The sequence below is a fragment of the Wasmannia auropunctata genome, unplaced genomic scaffold (genome assembly GCF_000956235.1).
Source record: "Wasmannia auropunctata unplaced genomic scaffold, wasmannia.A_1.0 LD329035.1, whole genome shotgun sequence".
Classification (NCBI taxonomy): Eukaryota; Metazoa; Arthropoda; class Insecta; order Hymenoptera; family Formicidae; genus Wasmannia; species Wasmannia auropunctata.
The window spans coordinates 39,946-58,756 of record NW_012033855.1 but is presented as its reverse complement, the minus strand read 5'-3'; the positions used below and the strand labels follow the sequence as shown (position 1 = coordinate 58,756).

Here is an 18,811-nt window from a genome sequence, read left to right as displayed (position 1 = left end):
CCCCACGTGTCGTGTCTAGAATTGAACCAACAAGTCCCAGCATGGGGATGTTGCCCCATGCTGGGATTTAAAAAATGATTCCCGTTCTTGCCGGATAAAGACTCAAGCGGGTCTTTTTTCTTGCCGGAGGTCGTCTTCTAACCGTAGGTAATGTTATCAAACGTCATGCAGATAGGGTTACGCGTATTTCCGGGCTCGCAGAGGAAGCTCGATAAAGTTTCCTAAGCCGACAGCGACCCAATTGCGAGTTATCGGCGATCGCCACTCTCCGGTGTAATCTCTCCGTTTCTATTCCGCGCCCTCCTATAGATTGACCGCTACCTCGTCGAGCTATATCCTGCAGAGCAGCGTCTTTCTTTTTTCAACAACGCGCGCGACACGAAATAACTTGTGTTTGGCTCCATAATAAGATATCGCTGCAGCGAATCGCGTGAATAAAACGCGTGTCGGATTACGCTTCTACTCGCTAAAAGCCATTGCGTAATGATCGCTCGCGTATTGGAGTCGACCGACGTGTTACGGTCTATCTTACGCCATAATCTTGTGGGCAAAACCTCCGTAAAACGACCCGCTTCATATTTTTCTTCATCACGCGAGAGAATCATTTTACTAACAAAAATATCAACCATATATACATGTATTATGTATGTATCAACTGCGTCATCTAGTTGCCTTCAACACTCTGATTTAAAATTAATATAAAACGTTTAACAAACGCGTTGAATCGGTTTTTTTGATTAAGTATTGTACATTCAAGAGAAAAAGTTTGAATACAATTAACACAAATATATACAGAGTGTTTCCGATCACCTGCAATCGGAACACACTACCAGATTAAGCGTTCTATCCCGAATTTATAGAGCCTAATAATTTGTTGATCTGCAGCGCAGTTAATAAACTATTTTTTAAAATTAATAAAATTAATAAAATTTGTTAAAACTAATTTTATAACAATAATTTCTTACAATATTAGTTATAATACATAGAATACTTTGAAACACAATGAATGACACAGATCAAAAATTTTTAACGATCTTAGGCTTAGTTCGATAGATTCGGGATAAAATGCTTAATCTGAGATCGTTAAAAATTTTTGATCTGTGTCATTCACTGTGTTTCAAAGTATTCTATGTATTACTAATATTATAAGAAATTATTGTTATTTATTATAAAATTAATTTTAAAAAATTTTAAAAAATTGTTTATTAATTAACTACGCTGTAGATCAACAAATTATTAGGCTCTATAAATTCGGGATAAAGCGCTTAATCTGGTAGTGTGTTCCGATTGCAGGTGATCGGAAACACTCTGTATATACACACACGTGTTAAAAAGTAAGCAGTATTGAGAGAACTGAAAAGAAGGTAGAGGATCGGTAGGAGATCGCAACCAGCGGCGCGCAGCTCACCTGCTCGGGCAAGCGTTGATTTTATACGTAATGTTGAAGCCACTCATGTTGTACGCGACGTCGGAATAAAAGTGCAGCAACGCGCTACCGGATCGCGCTATTACTTCCGGCACGCGGCGTATGTGATAGTTGTCCTTGTGCATCAGGCCGGAGAAGACGGCCAGCAGCGGCGCCTCGACGCTATCACCGTCGTAGATGTACAAATGGTCCCAGCCGCATTCCGTCGCGAATTGCTCCACGTGCATCCGTATCTTCGTGTTCGAGCTGTTGCTCTCGATCAGCCAGGAGCACCTCACGTCCGCCGTGTAGTTGCCGAAGCCATCGTGGATGCTCCCAATCGTGTCCGATAAACTGCCGGAAGAACAAGATCGCACGATTATATATACGAGTCATAATCTCGACATGGTTAGATCATCGTTAGATTTTTAACTATTTTGCGCGGCGCTTGGGCGAGACACGGACGACGGGACTTCGACATGGTTTCGATAACGTAAATCGACGCAATGCGATAAATATTAGCATCTTATCGATACTGGAAAGTAATGAATAGATAGAGTGTACGTGTAAAGAATAAAAAAAAACACTGTCCCGAAGTAAGTAACCATCGTTAACGGTACTATATGATGAAAAATTTAAAGAAAACGTGTTAACAAAAATGACAATATAACTATATACAGTAATATAAAAATTAAAATTTGTTATTATGCACTCTAAAAGAAGTTACATCTTTATAAGAAACATGTTTGATTTTCATATTATTATGTAGTATCGTTTATGAAACAGGAAATGATTATAACAGACAATTATAACAGATTACGCAAAGCATAATCTTTGCAGATGTTATAATGATGTAAAAATGTACATGGGCGTTTAATGCGCCTGTATTAATAGTTAAAAATAGCTACACGGAGAGAATATTCTTTTAAAATTTACCCTGAAAATTTTGTTTTAATCGTGGGACAACATAATATTTTGACAAATTTTACTGTACACTACAATAAATTATATTGTGCACTACAATAAATTTGTTGTAATATATATTTAAAAAAATAGTGAAAACCATACAAAATTCGTCAAATTACTTATTAATGTTGTCCTACGATTAACATTTTCAGGGTAAATTTTAAAATAAAATTCTCTCTGCGTAGTTGTAAATAAGTTGTAAATGTAAGCGATATGGAAGAAAAAATATCTCGCAAAATATGGCGAGTACAAAGTTCAATATTGAAATACTCGGTTGAAATCATTGTATTTCACGTTTTTAGAGAGAGAGAGAGAGAGAGAGAGAGAGAGAGAGAGAGAGAGAGAGAACGAGTGCTTTTGTGGTCCAAAATGTAAATGATTAAACTCTTCTCTCCTCTCCTCTCTTTCTCTTCCTTTCATTCCCTTTTTGTTGATAGTAATAAAATTAAAATTAATTAAATTGATATCACGAATAATGGAATATAATTAGAATAATCCGAGCGGTCGCGTATATACAATGTCGCGTGCGTTGCGTTGCGTCGATATGCAGATCAGGCGGATGTAACGGGCGTGACGGAAGAGTAGCATCAAGCGGATACATCATCGTCAACGAGGTACTAACGCGCTAACTTCATTAATTACTCCCTATTATTTTTTTATCCGACGACCGCGCATTCGCAAGTCCATAATGACGAGGCGCGCGTGGAGGTGCGAGACGAGCCGGAAGTCGGCAGAAAAATGAAAAATGACGCTCGACGTCCTCAACACGTTCAGAGAAAGTGCGGCGCATCTTATAAAGCTGCCAGTCACCTGCGTATCCGCGCCCGAACGCGAAACAAAGATGCGGAAACGGGCGTGATTAAACGAAAGAATAAAGAATATTAAACTTGAAATTTGTATCTAACGAGGAGATGACGTGAAATTTATAATTTCGATTTTCTCGTTTATTTTTAAGTTGCGCATCTTTGATACACGTCAATTGTTAAGAGCTTTAGCATCCCTAACAACCGATCAATCAAGTTTGATCAAAATTAATGACGCCATAATTCCGTCATGTCGTCCCTTCGTAAAAAAAAGGAAAAAAGAACTTAAGCCTTAGACGAAAGAAACAATCTTGTTTCTCTTACATCAATTTACCTTTTCTTTTTTGATAATCCCAGTACTTTAATTATTAAACTTTTTCTTCCTTTACATATATACATAATTTACTTATATAATTTTACTAGAGTTACTTTATCTTACAATCGGTTATACACAGTCGGTTTAAATTTGTCAAAATTACAAATAATAAAAACCTAACAAAATTCCCCAAATCAAAAATACAATAAGTATATATAAGTAAAGCAGATGGGAATCGGCGTAGTTATTGGTACTCAATATTTAATTTTTACATAAAATTTACTTTATTCTAAAGTCAAACGTTTTGGCTATCTTTTTTTAGCCATCTTCAGTGACAACGTACAATAATTAAGCGAGAGTTAAATGTAACTACCTATTGTAAGTTGCCATTGAAGATGGCTAAAAAAGATAGCCGAAACGTTTGATTTTTAGAATAAAGTAAATTTTATGTAAATTAAATATTGCGTACCAATAATCATGCCGATTCCCATCTGCCTTACTTATTTATCGCATTTTTGTCAAAATTATTTTTCATTTGAATGTTAATAGAGTGCGATGGGTTAACATCCAATTTCGAGGGTTTAATATTAATTCGGATCCCGGACTTCAATTACCGATTGGTTCCTGCAGTATGTGTATAAAAGGGATACGTAACGAGATATCCTATAACGAGCTCGTGAAAATGTCAGAGTGCTATACTGAAATAACAAGACCGGTTTCGCGATGTTCAATCAATCAAGATTTTATTAGAAATGTCAAATACTGGAACGCGAGATCGATGCCCGAAGTTTGATCGAGGACCAAGAGGCCATTAACGTAATTGATGTAAGGTATAAGTATAGCGACAATTAGCGACGCGGAAGTGCGCGTGTAATTAAAAGAGACCACAACTTCAAATTTAATTGAGAGAGCGTGTTGACTAACAGCGTGACACATCGCGGAGAATGGAGAACATCTGGGGCTTTAGTAACGCGCACCGGCTTTCGCGATCACGGGTAACGCACGCGACGAAGAGGACGGCGGCGGCGGCGGCGAGGAAACGACAACGGAGGAATAATAATATATGCCGTGTAAAAAGAACGAGGCAGTTTTCGTGGAGACGCATCCGCTGTCGTGAATGATTGACAACGAGAAACGCGAATGCCACGCTGACGAGGCGGCTGACGCTACGGGAATGCCGCGTGTATTTATATACACAGCAGAGCGACGCGCTTGCAATTAGTGTAGCATTACGCGCGCAATTCTCACAATTAGCCGCGAACTTACCCTTGACCGTATTATATTCCGAACAATTTCGATTAAATGTCCCGCGCGGAGCGGCGGGATATTTTTTCCCGTGGACAAATGTACCGGGAATTAACATCGAGAACAATGGTTGTTATCGTAGCGCCGAGGCCGTCGAGGTGATCTTTTGAAATGCGTACACCTTCGGAAAACAATTTCAAGGATGGCAAGGAGACGTAGGACGCGTTTTTATCTAATCATTTTCGCGACAGAGGGGAGTTCGTCTTCTTTCCAACCAAGACGTTATCATATAGCTATATAAGCAACAAGGACGCCACGGTTTGCAGCAAGAAAGATATTTTCTCTCTCTCGCTCTCTCTCTCTCTCTCTTCGTGGTAATAATAAATATGAAGGGCACGCTAGACATAAAAGCGGCTTACGAGACTTTTACGTTTCTTTACGAGCTGGTTTCATTTCCACTCTACGTTTCTTCAATGAATAATCCACTGCGTGCCGAACGATTATTCGACATTTGCGCAAAATATTCAGTTCATTTATGTTAAATTGATCGACGGCAAGTATTAAATTATTATTCCACTATTATATTTATAAATATAAATAGATTATCGTTAAATTACTTAGTTATTATCAGGACTGATATAGACTTTCGGCTTGAAAAATCATTTAATTTTTAACGTTTAAGTTTTGTATTAACACAAAAAAATACACACGCAAAATAAATTTTACTGCTGAGAGTTCAAAATCTCATCGCACATCCTTTTTTTCCCTCCATGTTAACATGTAACGCGATTAATTCTTTAATTTCACCAGACACTTGATAAATGCCCCCGCTAATAGATACGCGGCCGAAAAGGAAGAAAAAACAAAGGCGGCATAAATGAGATTGTAGATTACGCCTTCTCGTCGAGGATTGCGCAGTGCGTATTATTATCGCAATCGCCTGGAGTTACCACATGCTCATGGCGATGTGAGCATCAGAGAATGAAAGCCAGAACGAAATTAGCATATCGTGCGAGATTAAGCACGCGACTGCTAACTTAAAGCGCGCGGAATGGCAGAACGAGGATCGTCGTAAATAACAGCTGATTAATCATCGGCGGGAGGAAGTCAAATACTTTCAGAATCTATAACTCTTTACTTCCTCCTTAACGTAAAATAAGTGGAGTAAACGTATTTGTTATTTAAAAAAGACAAGATAAAGCGTTCGATTTTAAATGTTCGCGAGAGAAAAATTACTCATGAAGAAAATGAACGAAACAAAGACGAGTAAGATCTTGTAAAAGAAAAAGCAATCTTGTGATCTACATCATTTACGATATACAATTATATATAGATAGATATGAGAAATCTACACGATTACGAGGAGTAATCTGCGATAAGAATTGTAAGCGGATCAAACGTGAAGTGGGAATACTTCAGATTCTCATCGAGCATTAGCGATTTAATCGTTTATCGGGGCGATGATGGACGGGCGTATGAAATTCCGCGTCTTATTAAGAGCGCCTCGTAAACATCGCGAACAGAAATAGGGCCTCGCTCTCGTGAACGCAGCATCGCATTTCTTTGTCACGATTAATAAAACGGATGAATCATGTTCGATGTCAAGTTCGACGACCGGCCTGGTTTATCTTTATTTGATGTCGAACGATGTTAAGCAGCACGAAATTCGTTTCAAAAGACGTGAGTGAATTCAACGAGTGCGAGTGAATTCGTTTCTTTATCTATATATCAATATTTGCCCTGCCTGACACGAAGAAAATTAACTTCAAAATCGATTTTTAAAACGGCTTCTCACAATCAGCTATGTAAAATTTTTAATCATGTAAATACATAATTGAGCAAATAAGTTCTCTCTCTCTCTTAATATCGATTAATCTTATGAAAAACATGACTCTGTCTGCACAGTATTATAAATCAATGAGTAAGAATGGCAAGATATACAAAGCATAGTATATTAGAAGGTTATTAATATCAGTGATATATCAGTATGTGAGTATATTAGTCGACACGTGATGATTCCTATTTAACATAAACGAACTTTTGGACAGGGATTAAATGCAACTTGCGCGCGGCCGAACGAAGTGATGAATGCGTTATTCTAATCTCGTCATTTCGCCGATGAATAATCGATATCGCAAAGTCCGGGCGCCCCGATCCGGCGAATTAAGGTGACGTGAAATGCGCGCGATAACCGCATTTATATAGTGCACTTCCAATGTGTCACGGTGAGAAGATTAAAATAAGGCACGGCTAAAACCGGGAGCGGAGACTCAAAATAATATGTTACCATGAGACACGCTTTAGATAACCCCCGTGAAAGTCCTCTTGAATATCTGCTTACGTAACGTTAGCTAACGGAGGTGCGACGATCGAGCAGGAACAAGATTGAAGGAGATTTAAAAAAGAAGACGAGGCACAAGAAAAGAAAGTTTCCAGGAACGATCTTCTTCTTGCTTCAACGAGAGGAATAGTTAGCGCGTACCGTAAAATGAAGTCGCCTTGTGATTTACAGGAAAGAAAAAAAAAACATAATTTGACTTTGATTCGAGACTTCGGAATCGAAGGAAGACAGAACGCGCGACGGAGTCGTTAAATTGCATCCATTTGCACGTGATGCGTCGCAATGACTTGGAGAATTTATCAGATGTTCGAATAGAGAGGAAATTACGGGAGAAGAGTGTCCCTCTTAATGAAATAAAAAGAGAAAGACGGGAGTCACTGGAAAGTACAAAGTGTCGAAGGACCCATATGTCGTGCATATATCTGTCATGACAACGGACATCGCGTATAAGTAGTTAAATTTCATTTGCCCATATTGGATTTCACAGTCACGGAGGAAAACATTATTAAGTTTTACGATTCGGAATTAAGAAGACGAAATTCGAATACGGTGCGAGAAATAATACTGTCTCGCTTTTCTCTCTCTCTCTCTCGTTTTGTTACATTTTCTATAGAAGGTAACGAGTGCACGCTAGCTCGTTTAAAGAGACTAAAAGAAAAGGCAACAAATGCAAAGAAAGGTGCAGCTGAAAAGAACAAACCTAGCGAGATATTCTCTTGCGTAATTAGAACTTTTTTTTTTTTACCGGCGCGATAATATTGAGTTTATTGTAAGTGTTGTAACATGATATGAAGTGAAGTTATTATTTCGGACTCGACTTCACTACAATTGCTCGTTTATCGTGCAATTTCAAAGGTCAATTTCTCACATTCACTTTACGCTACAAGATAACGCTCTAAATAAGATTTTCTCGAACACACATGTTTCAATCATCCTGCATTTATGTTGAAACAGCGAAATACTCTTCGCAATTTCAGATAACAGCAATTACGAAAAACAACAAAAAAATAGGTGAGTACAGATAAATATAGTCTCTGGTATTTTTAATTCTTCGACATTTTCGAATTATTCCAATAATGCGACATAAATCACAAGATACGAATATAGGTTATATGTAACTGTATAATAACGTTTTCCAGTCTTTTCTAAGAACTGGCACACGCTCCAGTAGAAAATTGATGCAGCATCTAAATATAAGTAAGTACACGTTTAAATTCTGTGACATATATTTATACGAAACACAAAAATATTACTTTAAATATTCTGCATAAAACTTTAATCCCGATTGCGCGCACAATTTCATTCATTTTATTAACAATAGCGTCACAGAATCATAAAAAATTAACAAGATTTATGTTCTTTGCGTGGCTCCACATTCGGCATCCACAAAATTTCCATCAAAGGGTTAATTAGCAAGTTACTCATCATTTTCATCTTTCCTTTAATGGTCCTTAAGTAGATCACTTTAGGTCGCAGATTAAGAAGTTGCGCCACGCCGCTATAGGAGTCGCTTAAATTTTCATGGGGAGACGCAGCATCGACTTGAAATTCTTTTGAGGACGCGCTTCCCGCCGTGCCGTTCTCACATTTTCATTTTCCGCGGTGAGTCTCGCGGAATTTTTGTCGCGGAAATCGCGATCAAGGCGGCATACGAATCGCGTAAGGTATACCAGACGCCGAGAGACGTGTAGGTCATATAAAAATCGCGAATTCTACCGGTTCTCGATCCGGTTTTTATTAGCATCGGCCGGCTTCGCGGTGCGCGTAATACAGACGCCGAACGAGCAGGCGCCGGATATAATATAACGTCTCGGCAAGAATCGCGTGAAAGATTTCCTTCTCGTTCGCGAATGGGCGGACGAGTATAGCGGGAAGAGGATTAACCTTCCTGCAAGATTAGGATGTTCATCGTCAGGAATTGAAACCGCAGTTCGCGCCGCTATCGATTCTTCGCACTGATTTTCCCGCAATTCTCGCCCGCGAATAAGTGGAACGCGATGATATCGATCATAACGTTCCTTTTTCTTTTTCGCGCGTCCACAGAATCGGAAACCGAACTCGCCGAAATCAGATTTCGATTTCAATCCTCGCTTCAACACTCGCGGCGGCGAGCTGGTTCCATGCCGTATTGCACCCGCGAGCGAAATAAACGGCCCGCCGTGTAAAATCGAGAACTTCTCGCCCCCTTCCCGAGAAGCAATAAAAGTTACTTCGCGTCAGCGAAATGCGCGCTCATTTAATTGTCGCGTATATTGCGAGACTGATATCAAAAGTATTTGAGTCCCAGCAATTTGAGCGACAATATATGCAGCAAACATTGACGTCGCGGTTATATCGCGGAGAATAAATTCGGAACGGCGGTGATTATGTTGATAAAATTAGCATCCCATTTTCACAATTTCAATTATGTGTTCAATACTTAAATTTTTTATATATTGTATATATATTAGTATTCCACACATTTTTATATATGTTAATATTCCATTTTCAGAATTTCGATTACAGATATATGTAATTATAAATACGATTGAAATTTATGTCAGTTATAAAACATTGCAATGTCAATGTATCGTATTTGATTGTTAGTTTTATTTTTAATTTGAGCAATATTCAGTATAATATTGCAATTATATCGTTTGAAGAACAAATTCGGAATAATTATTTTAGTTAATGTTAACATTTCATATTTAAAATTTTAATTAAATATGTAATTTAAATTTATATTATATAATATTAGCATTCCATTTTTTACTATATATTTTGTATTTTTATTTTCAAATTGTTATTCAAATTATTATTACAATTATATATGTAACATAGGTACGAACTATGGCTTGAATGTGAATCGTGTGTTATCCATGTTCTTACAGCTTACGTATCAAAGCAAGAAAAATATTTAAAAAACACCGAAACGCGTATTATTTTCCTTCAATATTTATTCTCCTTTTTTTAAAAAGGATATATATCTTTTAGTATGTCAGGATAAATTTGAAAAATAATCTCATCATCATTTATCTCTTTTATCAATGTTCATCAGGAAAACTCGAGTAAGATGGGATCTGGTGAACGACGCGAAAAGTGCCGTTGTTTGAAGGACCTCGTTCGCATTCGAACGAGAAAAAAAGTGAATGATCTCCCATTTAAACCGGGAGCACTCGGATTAACGGCGAGTCAGTTCGTTGCACGAACAAACGTAACGGACTCGTCGATAAAGCGTATTGACATACACTTCAAATGCATCAATAAACGCATTGAAATGCAACTAACGTAACTTTTCTGTGCGGATCGGTTGTGTCTTGAGAAAAAAAAGGGAAAATATGAATGACAATGCTCGCGGCGATAATTTAATTTAGCGTGCCACGAGAATAACAAACCTGCGTTTCTCGATAGAAAAAGAATCGTCGTTCTATTTTTATGCCAATCCCCGCAAAAAAGGAAATGTTTTTGTTTTAGCACGGAAATTTCCGCTGAAAAATAAATAGAAGGCGAAAAATACAAAGATATATAGAAGAATTTTAGAATTTGCTAGACACGTTACGCTAATCTCGTTCCTGATTTTACTTAAAGCCCTTTCTCAAATTAAATTAGAAAATAAAAGACCGATTTTGATGTTACGCTTAGTTCATAAATTGTAAATTAAGAAATAAGAAAAATTTTAAACAACTTGAAATGTACGATAAAATAGAGGCTTCTTTTATAAGTTTCTTCCAGCAATAACGATTTTCCAGCTGGGAGAGATGCTGCGGTTCCTCGCTCATAGCAACATCTCGAAAGAAAACTCAGCGGAAATCTCAGCGCTATTTGTGTTCGGGCTCGTTTCGGGGTCTTGATCGATTTCGTGATGATGACGAACGTGGAGATCGGTGGACAAAAGGCTCGTATCGGGATCAGGAGAGAAGGCTTTATGGCCGAGGTGACATTTAGAGCGCTTTCCAATTTCGCCGGAGTCTATCCGCCTCACGAGAGAGACGTAACAGTTTTGCGGGCGCGATTATAACGGTATCGGGACGAAACTCGAATTTCAAACACAATTAAACGCCCGTATCCAGTGGATACTCCGAGCCCCGGGTTTTTATACAACTAATAACGCGTCTTGTATCTTACGAACGAGGCAGAAGAAATGAACTTTGATTCTGAAAGATTCTGTTGTTGTCGAGACGACTGACAGTTCTGCGATATATCTATATTTATACAAGTTGAGACGCCACGTACGCGTCTCATCGTAGAATTTAATGACTCGATACGTGCGTGGTAATCATTTGTGCTTCAATATATTCCTGTCGTCTCTAGACATCCGGTGCGCTTCAACATCGTCATGTAAATTTTCGAACAAAAAAAAAGAAGAACTTCTTTTCTGTTCAACATGCATTGTATTTCAGATAGCCCGTTGCCTTACAGCAGATCGTATCGGCGAAGTTTTTTCAAATGTATCGACTCGTGTGTCTATCGATAGCGAGTAGAATGACATTGAACAAAGGTAAATGATAAAATAAATACATAGATAACGCGTGTAACAAACGTAATTCGCTATACAAAACTGATATATTATTCGGCTTGCTTTTACTTGGTTTACGAAGTATTCGATTGCGATTGCCCTAAAAACCAAGATATCTATAATTAGAAAGCAACATTTTTCACGATAGATCGAAAGAAAGTGCATCGTGTACTTATATTATAAGTACAATTATTCATTATTATATTGATGTCATTATTTCGTCTTTCTGAATCCATCTCTGCACGCATACACACATGCACATGGAATTTATTTGACATTTGTACTAAAGATATTTTATTTACCAGGATATATTTATTTTTTAACAAGAATCTCATGCAAATCTATAGAATATTAAATAGTTAAAAATAAATTCGGAATTAAGAAGATTCATCAAAAGATTTATTCCTAAAATATTTTTGATAAGCCTTAGCATATTTTAAACATTATTAAATAATAATCGTTTACGTAAATTACATTAATAAGTATAGGGAGTACTAAAAGTACCATTGGTTCTCTTAAATGTTAATTTGTATTTAAAAAAAAAGATTTAAAAACCGATCGACGTATAGAGGCAATAATTTTTCATTTATATGTAAATTGTGAGTTATGATATTTTAATTAATTGATCTCGAAATATAAACAAAATTTGTTTTTTCAACTAATTTATTCAAACAGATAAAATAGCAATTTAAATTTTAGTTATAAAGAGACAAATATTAGTGAGTTGAAAACACAGCTGTTACACAAAGCATATCGCAGAAAAGCAATTTTATTATCTCTGTATTCGCCCGTTATTAAGAATTCATACACGTGTATTGGATTTAATAAAATAGCCAATCAAAAATGGCCAACGGCGGAACAAAGTTTAAATATTAACTCCAACGTCACTCTGTGTTTCAGTATGCAAACGAGCGGCAGGTTCCATGAATAGTCGTATATTATTAAAGAAAAAGATTAAGCCGCGTGACGAATTGTACCGAATCGTGTTGTGCATAACAAGACAAGACATGCAAGCGTCAATCTCTCTTGAAGTATTAATTTTGGCGCAAGGCATCTTTTACAAATGGAAGACGCAGGAAAGTTGAATTTTCTTTGACTCGACTAACATAAGAGTCATTATTTTATTACAAAAAATCAACTTCCATCTTACGCAAAAAAAAAAACTTTTATTTTAAGCTTCTAGACTTACAATTGCCTAGTACTTTTCTATCTTATGCAAAAAAAAAGACTTTCATTTTAAGCTTCTACAGACTTAGTACTTTTTGAGATACTAATCGTGCTCAAAGCACATCTAAGCCCGCTACATGCGTCGCTCCTATATTTGTACATAAGCCGTTGCACGTGCTCGGACAAGAGCGAAGGCCCGTAGAGAAGATAGCGCGTGAGTAGGTAGAGTTATGCATAATGTAACACGTGGTATGAAACAAAACGCCTTCTCCGCGATAACAAAATCGATGCACGGAGGATAAAGCTGGAAATTGTGAGAAAGAAAGAGAGAGAGAGAGAGAGAGAGAGAGAGAGGGAGAGAGAAGAAGAAGCAGTAAGAGCACGACTGCAAAATTATATCTAACGACGGAAGTACGAAGACGAGAGACATTCGTAGCAACAACAATAATCTTATAATAAAGGAAATCTTATAACAAGATCTCGTCGCATTAACAAACGTCGTTGAACGAAAAGATGTTTTCATATAAATAATAATATCGTAACATTCAACAAAGATGAAAAATATATTCGTTATTAGATTAGAATTTCATTTGAGCTACATTTATATTCGTTATTAATAATTTATTATATATTTGATATTTGAATGTTTTAAATTTTCACAAAAGTCGAAAAATTATGTTTGTCAAAATTTTGTCAAATATATGCCATTTAAAATTGATGTATTCCTTTCGTTTCGATTGCAAAATTTCAATGTTATTTCAGGTAATTTAAAAAGAAATGAGACAACATGCCGAGGTCGACAAAATCCAAGAGGGAGCTCCATGTATCTTACAAGAATTTACCACGGAAGGCAAAAAATTTGAAACTAGCTTTGATATTCTAAGCACGTCGCCAATATTCCGTACTTTGCACACGGCTGAAAACGCCATTTGTTCGCAAGGAGAGCCGAAGTGAGAATCAAGAAGAGGTACGAAATTATAATGCCGACGATTCAAGTGGGTTAAAACGATTCGGGCCATCGTTCGTTCGCGAGCATGCGCGACTCTAATTAAATTCGCAGTCTAATGCGATATTACTAATGAATAATTTTGCGATATTATCGTGTCGGTACTGATGACATAGTTATTCAGGAATCGAGCGAACATGGTGGAACAATTTTAAGGATTGCGCGACATGTTCTGCGAAAGACTAATTGTATACGTAATATAGAGATAGGAAGTTTGTTTACTAACGTCGTTCGACGATAAATAACATCAAGCGTGTATTCGTCAGGTGTGTATTCGGTACACGTTGACTTTGTAATTTTTTTTTGACATCGTAATGTTAAAAGTTATAAACAAAATCGCGCGGCAGCATAAATAAATATATGTAAATGTATAAATATATGTAAATTGGGAGATTTTTCGAAAGACAATCATGACAATGACAATCTTAAATTATCAAATGGGATAGAATTACTCCGCGGATATTGATTCAAAGATAATACGCAATAATTATCTTAATAGTTTCTAAGTCATTGGCGCGACGCTGTGAAACGAACGCCGCTCGTGTGCTCATCGCACCGAAAGGAAATCAAATTAAGTGTAATCACCGAATATAATTTACAGTCTGTGCAACGGAATTGTAAAGGTCGAGGCGTGATGGAAAATCACCGAGTAATTATTAATCGCGTAGCTTTCATCGGTCAATTAATCCGCTAATAGTTGAGCGGACTGTAAAAAAAATCAGTCTTTTTCTCGCGAAGCAATTAGAAATTATTTTTTTTTATAAATCACTACATCTACCATTATACTCCATCTTACCGTTATTAAAATATACTGCAGGAAATAAATAATAGAATCCCAGATCACTCGTGCTTCTTTTGTTTGAGTATTCATCGAGTTCATCGATTTGCCGTCGATAATTGGGCGGATAAATGGGCGTTCGAAGTTACACGTTAATTATAGTTTATCATTCTCATTTGAAACGAAGCTGACTTGCTCGCGATGAGTTAACAAGTTAATATCACACGTTTGGAAAAACCGCATGTTCATTGTAAATATTACGTAAATGTATATTCACGAATTAAATCGCCTTGCAATAATGTAAATTTTATTTAAAATTAATTGGTAAGATCTCAAGACGGATTTATACTGAACTTATCTGAAAAGTTCATCAAGTAATAAATCCATCTTGAGATCTCTCATCTCACCGAAAATAGTTATCTTTTCTAAAATCTAATTTTCTATAATTTCCTATTACCTACTTTCTATGTCCTATTTTTTTTCTCTATCTATCTCTTTCTCTCTGTATATATATATATTTTTTCTATTTCTTATTTTCAAATTTCCTTTTGCGTATTTTTAAAACGCGATACGTCGGATTCGGCGGATATAAATGTTCGTTTATCTGAAATTGTTCGCAAGGTAATTCGACCTTCCGGATTTTTTTTTTTCAACTGGTTATCGAAATTTTTACGTGCGACAATCATATCAAAATTGCATCGTAACCCGTTACATAAAGCGAAACGAAGGAGCTGACGAGGCTTCGCGATCTATTCTCACGTTCGCGATGTCTATTAATCATTGTCACCAGCATCGCGACGCTCCGCGAGCTGTGATTAGCTTCTCGCGGGGACGGGGGCAGAAAATCTCACGCGAAAGTCCGATCGTATTCGCAAGTGCAAGTGACTAGGCGGCTCTCCTCGGCTCACCGGAAACTTTCCCGGTAAATATCGCGAGACTCGAAAGTTCATGTTCCAATCTAAACCGTCAAGCCGGTAAAGAGGATCGGAGAATTCGTCTTTTTTAACTCTTGCCGCAATTTCCGCGACGCATGTGATGAAACGTGATATTGAAGTCGAAGTCGGAATATCCCGACCATATTTACAGCAATATATGAGAAAAAAAAGTAATAATATGATACCTCGATCATTCGATCGCAAATTCCAAATAATTCGAGATGCTTCTGCTACGAATTAAGTAATCAAAGCTTTTTAATCCATAAGCTATTCGCGTAACGTTATTCGAAAATTTAAAGATTTTTCTTTATTATTCGAGACGTTATTGAGCAACATTATTACTAATGCTGAAATATGTCTAGAAATCGGAGACATAAATGAGCGTTCATTAAATATTCAACAAGGGGATTCTGAACTGTCGACATTCGTGTGTGCGACTCGACTTGAATCATCCTCAAGTATATCAGATAAATATCTAAGAGGGGGTTCGGGAATAATTACGGAATGTATCCGCCTGATGGCCACATATTCCCTGTGATACGTCGTGTGGAATATTTATTACGTATCCAAGAATATCCAAGAATATATCCGCCGGATACCTCCGATCCTCGCTCCGATCGCTCCGAGCACGCTCACGATACGAACGGGCGAGGTGCGTGTATACCTTTGACATTTTCCAGGAGCAACTCTCCGTACTACGAGCAGCACACGTCCGGCGCGGCGGCATCGTGGTCGCGTACATAAGCGTAGAAAGAAATTGCCTAACGCGGAACGAAAATATTTCATCCGATTTCTATGTTAATTTCTCACAATTATCGCGGCGGTCGCGAAACGCGGAGGCGGCGCTTCGAATGCAAATATATACGATCGAAACCGCGTCCACCAGCGCGAGCGAGCGTCAATTTCAAGACAGGATTCCAATTTACGGCGATGTTCGCCGCTAACAAGGTCGTAAATTTTGCAGGAGGGCGATCAACCCGACTTAACGCCGTCCGGATCGCGCCCTCGGTTTCAGGAGAGAGGAAACAATACAATTCTTCGCACATTACGAGAAACAAGAGCCTGACTCCTCCTTCCCGCGTGAGAATTAGATCGCCTCGCGTCTTTTCGCGATAACGTTTCGTAAACTCGTTTTTTTTTTTTTTTTTTTTCGACGGATGCATTCAAATTTCTCGGACGACAGGCAGGCCGCGCGGGTCGTCCGTTTCTTGCGCGAGCGAAACGGGATATCTTCGTTTCCCCCCTGCATCGGCCGACACGATTCGCGACGAGGCCGAGTAATCGGCATCCTTGACAGAGAAGCACTTTCCCCGAGTCGCGCGTCGGCGACGAGCCGGCGGCCGATCGGTCGGTCGACACGCAAAAATCTCTGATCCATCCTCCTGACGGACTCGCAGCTCTCGGTCAGTGTCATCGATGACTCCCGTTTGGGTAACCCGAGGATACCTATCTTTTACATTTACTTTCTCCTTCTGGCGATCCAGACAAAACGATAACAAATCATGTCGTTCAACTCGAATAAGAAGTTTCACTGAACTTGCAGCAAGAAGTGCGAGAAAGTGAGCGAGAATATCGGAAGGCTGTTGAGTGTCGCGCGATCAACGTCAGGAGCGAGTTATTATTTTTTTTTATGAGCATGCCTCTCTCCACCACGAGATGAAGAGGCGACCGAAAGTACGCACGCATGCACGCACGCACCCATGCAGGCGTTTATTTACGTCGGTCGCGCGAAGAAGGGGGGTGGATCCCTCCGTCGCTCGCTCACCCGGAACTCGTCGCGATCGAAGCGACGAGGACGACCTAGAAAGCGATGCGCGAGATCCCGTTGTACTTGACACGACGACGCGTACGTGCTGCAGCGTGCGAGAGATAGACGGGTTCTTTCGAGAGGATCTCCCGCGTGTAATACGAGTCCCCCCGGAGCATGCAGACGGAGGGGGAGCATCGGTCCCGGAGGAACGCGGTCAAACGGTATACGCTCGTTCTGTCTCGCGCTCGAAAGACTTGTGGAACGTACATAATTAGAAAAAAAAAAAGAGGAAGGAAAATGAATTGAGAGACAGGACGGTGAACTGCCGGTTCCCCGAGATTATAACTAGAGAACGTCTTACCTGACCTTCCCACCGCAGAATTGACAGTGTGCGCCCTGCCAGCCCTCGTGGCACACGCAGGTGTTATTGGTGCACTTGCCGTTGACACAGGTGTCGGGGTCGCAGCCCGCGTCCACCGTCGGCGACGACGAGGAGGTGGAGGCGGCGGCGCTTACGTGGACCACCCAGCAGACGAGCGCCGCCCACAGTAGAAACGGCGCCCACGGTACCGTCGCGGTCGCGCTACCGCCGCCGCCGCTACCATGGCCGCACCGACACCGCCACCGCTGATCGCGATCCTGCTCACCGCAGCCGCGATCGAGCCACGCGCCGCCGTCGCCGTCGCTGTCGCGACGACGTTTCCGACGGTACTTGGACTTATATAGGAACAAAAACATCTGCACGATCTCTGCCATTTTGGTAGGCTTCCATGTCAGGGACAATGGCCGATGGCGACGCGCCGACGAGGGACGCGCATACGGGACGACGACGACGACAACGACGACGACGATGATGAGGGGAAACCGACGGCGGAACCGTGGCCTGCGTGCCCGTCCGTCCCGCTTGCTTGTCTTCGCGCGACTCGACTCGCCTCGGCTCGATTCGACTCGACTCGACTCGCCCAACGGCGAACTCGCGGTCTCGCGCGCGACGGCGACTCGCTACTGCTCCTGCCTGCTGGGCTCCGGCACGCCGTGCCTAAGCGCCGCGCCGCACGTTGGCACACACGCAGCGCACACGCTCGCTCAAGCTGGAGCAAACTCGAGGGGGAGCGCGCGCGCGCGCGGCCAACCACCGCCGCACCGCCGCGCCACGCGGTGCATGCCATGCACTGCACACTTTCTCGGAGTCGTCGGAGTGGGACCGCCACCGTCCGACTTGCCGTTTCGCAATTCGCATTCGAGCACGAGAGAATTTTTAAATCTCAATTAAGTTGCTGTTTTTAAGACGATATTGCATTTCCTGTACTTGAAATAAAAACAGATGTACAAAAAGTTCATTTTTCACTAATTGTAAGAACAAATAACTATGATCGTATAAATATCGGCATGGCAATAGACAGCGCGATTTACAGTCATAATAACTGATTTATGCTTCGGTCTTAATCTTACAATTAGTCTTAAAATTAGTCCTAACTTAATAAAGTTAAAGGATAGGAATTAACTTTCTGGGACTAACAATAAGACTACGATTAAGACCGGGAAAGCATAAACGATCTCTGGCATCCCTTGGTTGTCAACTTTTAAAAGATTAAGATCGAAGC

At 39.7% G+C, this 18,811-nt stretch overlaps 1 protein-coding gene across 1 annotated transcript in view; it reads right to left on the bottom strand.

Annotated features, from left to right (window-relative positions):
* Window positions 1-17,963, bottom strand: part of LOC105460100 (attractin-like protein 1) — a 26,461-nt gene extending 8,498 nt beyond the window's left edge. Inside the window, exons 1-2 of the mRNA XM_011706541.1 lie at window positions 17,569-17,963; window positions 1,409-1,759 (exon numbers count right to left, since the gene is read on the bottom strand). Coding sequence (XP_011704843.1) covers window positions 1,409-1,759; window positions 17,569-17,963 — 746 coding nt within the window. The remainder of the gene's footprint in view (window positions 1-1,408; window positions 1,760-17,568) is intronic.
* Between the last annotated feature and the right edge of the window lie 848 nt (window positions 17,964-18,811).